The sequence below is a fragment of the Nannospalax galili genome, unplaced genomic scaffold, assembly GCF_000622305.1.
Source record: "Nannospalax galili isolate Female #2095 unplaced genomic scaffold, S.galili_v1.0 scaffold881, whole genome shotgun sequence".
NCBI lineage: Eukaryota > Metazoa > Chordata > Mammalia > Rodentia > Spalacidae > Nannospalax > Nannospalax galili.
This window is the reverse complement of record NW_008344709.1, coordinates 1,282,908-1,283,846: the sequence shown is the minus strand read 5'-3', so window position 1 is coordinate 1,283,846 and position 939 is coordinate 1,282,908. Positions and strand designations below refer to the sequence as shown.

The 939-nt window shown below is 45.3% G+C and overlaps 1 protein-coding gene across 1 annotated transcript in view; it reads left to right on the top strand.

Annotated features, from left to right (window-relative positions):
- The window catches only part of LOC103740411 (von Willebrand factor A domain-containing protein 5A-like), a 21,583-nt gene extending 21,015 nt beyond the window's left edge, over positions 1 to 568 (top strand). The window contains 1 exon segment of the mRNA XM_029567292.1: positions 463 to 568. Within this exon segment, the coding sequence (XP_029423152.1) occupies positions 463 to 565 (103 nt within the window). The 3' untranslated portion in view covers positions 566 to 568.
- The last annotated feature ends 371 nt before the right edge of the window (positions 569 to 939 follow it).

The following is a 939-nucleotide window of genomic DNA, read 5'->3' as shown; positions in this document are numbered from 1 at the left end:
GTCTTTCCAGGAGATGTGCCTCTAGGCTTGGCAGAATATGGATATGGAGAGTCCCAGTAGTCACTGCCAAAATGCTAGCTCAGATCTTTTCTGCTCCCTCAGCTGGACCTTCTTCGGGGAATTAGGGAGAAATGTGTAATTGACAGTTGAAAGAAGCTGTGCAGAGGGAAGGGACATAGATGCTGACTGTGGATGGTAAGAAGGGCATGCAGTGACAGGCACTTCCCTCTCTCAGTACTTAGCTCAGTAGGAAGAGCCCTAAACATTGAGCAAGTACTCCCAGGTCTTTATTCCTTTTGCTGAGTGTTACTTTAGTCAGAAAGATTGAAGGAGAATCAGGATGAGAATAAGGAAGAGCCAGGGGTAGTTCAGAAAGCTAAATGGAGGCTCTGGGAGATGATCCAGAAGACCGAGGGAGGGCGAGGAAAGGGACGCCCTGTCATTTGCTGTCTCACATTTCTGACTCTTGTCGCCCCTCCTCACAGGTTCCTCCATCCCCATGCTTGTACAAGCCACGAACTCATTCTTGAAATTGTCTGTGGATCCTGCTATCTTGGACTTCTGAGGATGCCACCAGGAAGAAGGGCTCTTCCTGGCCCCAGCCAGGTCCCTCACATTCTCCTCTGCTGTGATTTTATTTTAAATTCTCTTTGATCTTTCTTTCCATAACAGTAAAGGATGCTTCCAGTTTCGTGTCCACCTATTCCAGGTCCCCCTGTATCTGACCTTCTTTTACCATTATTTCCTGCACGAGAAGTTATTGTGATCTGGGAACCTGTTTTCTTTATGTAACAATACATTAATACACAGAATGTTACTTCCAGTTTTTCTGAAGTAATTACAATAAAATATGTGACACAGACTCTGGAGTAAGCACTGCAGCATTGATCCGGGGAAATACCCAATTTAGAGAATAATCTACCTCATCATTATCCACGT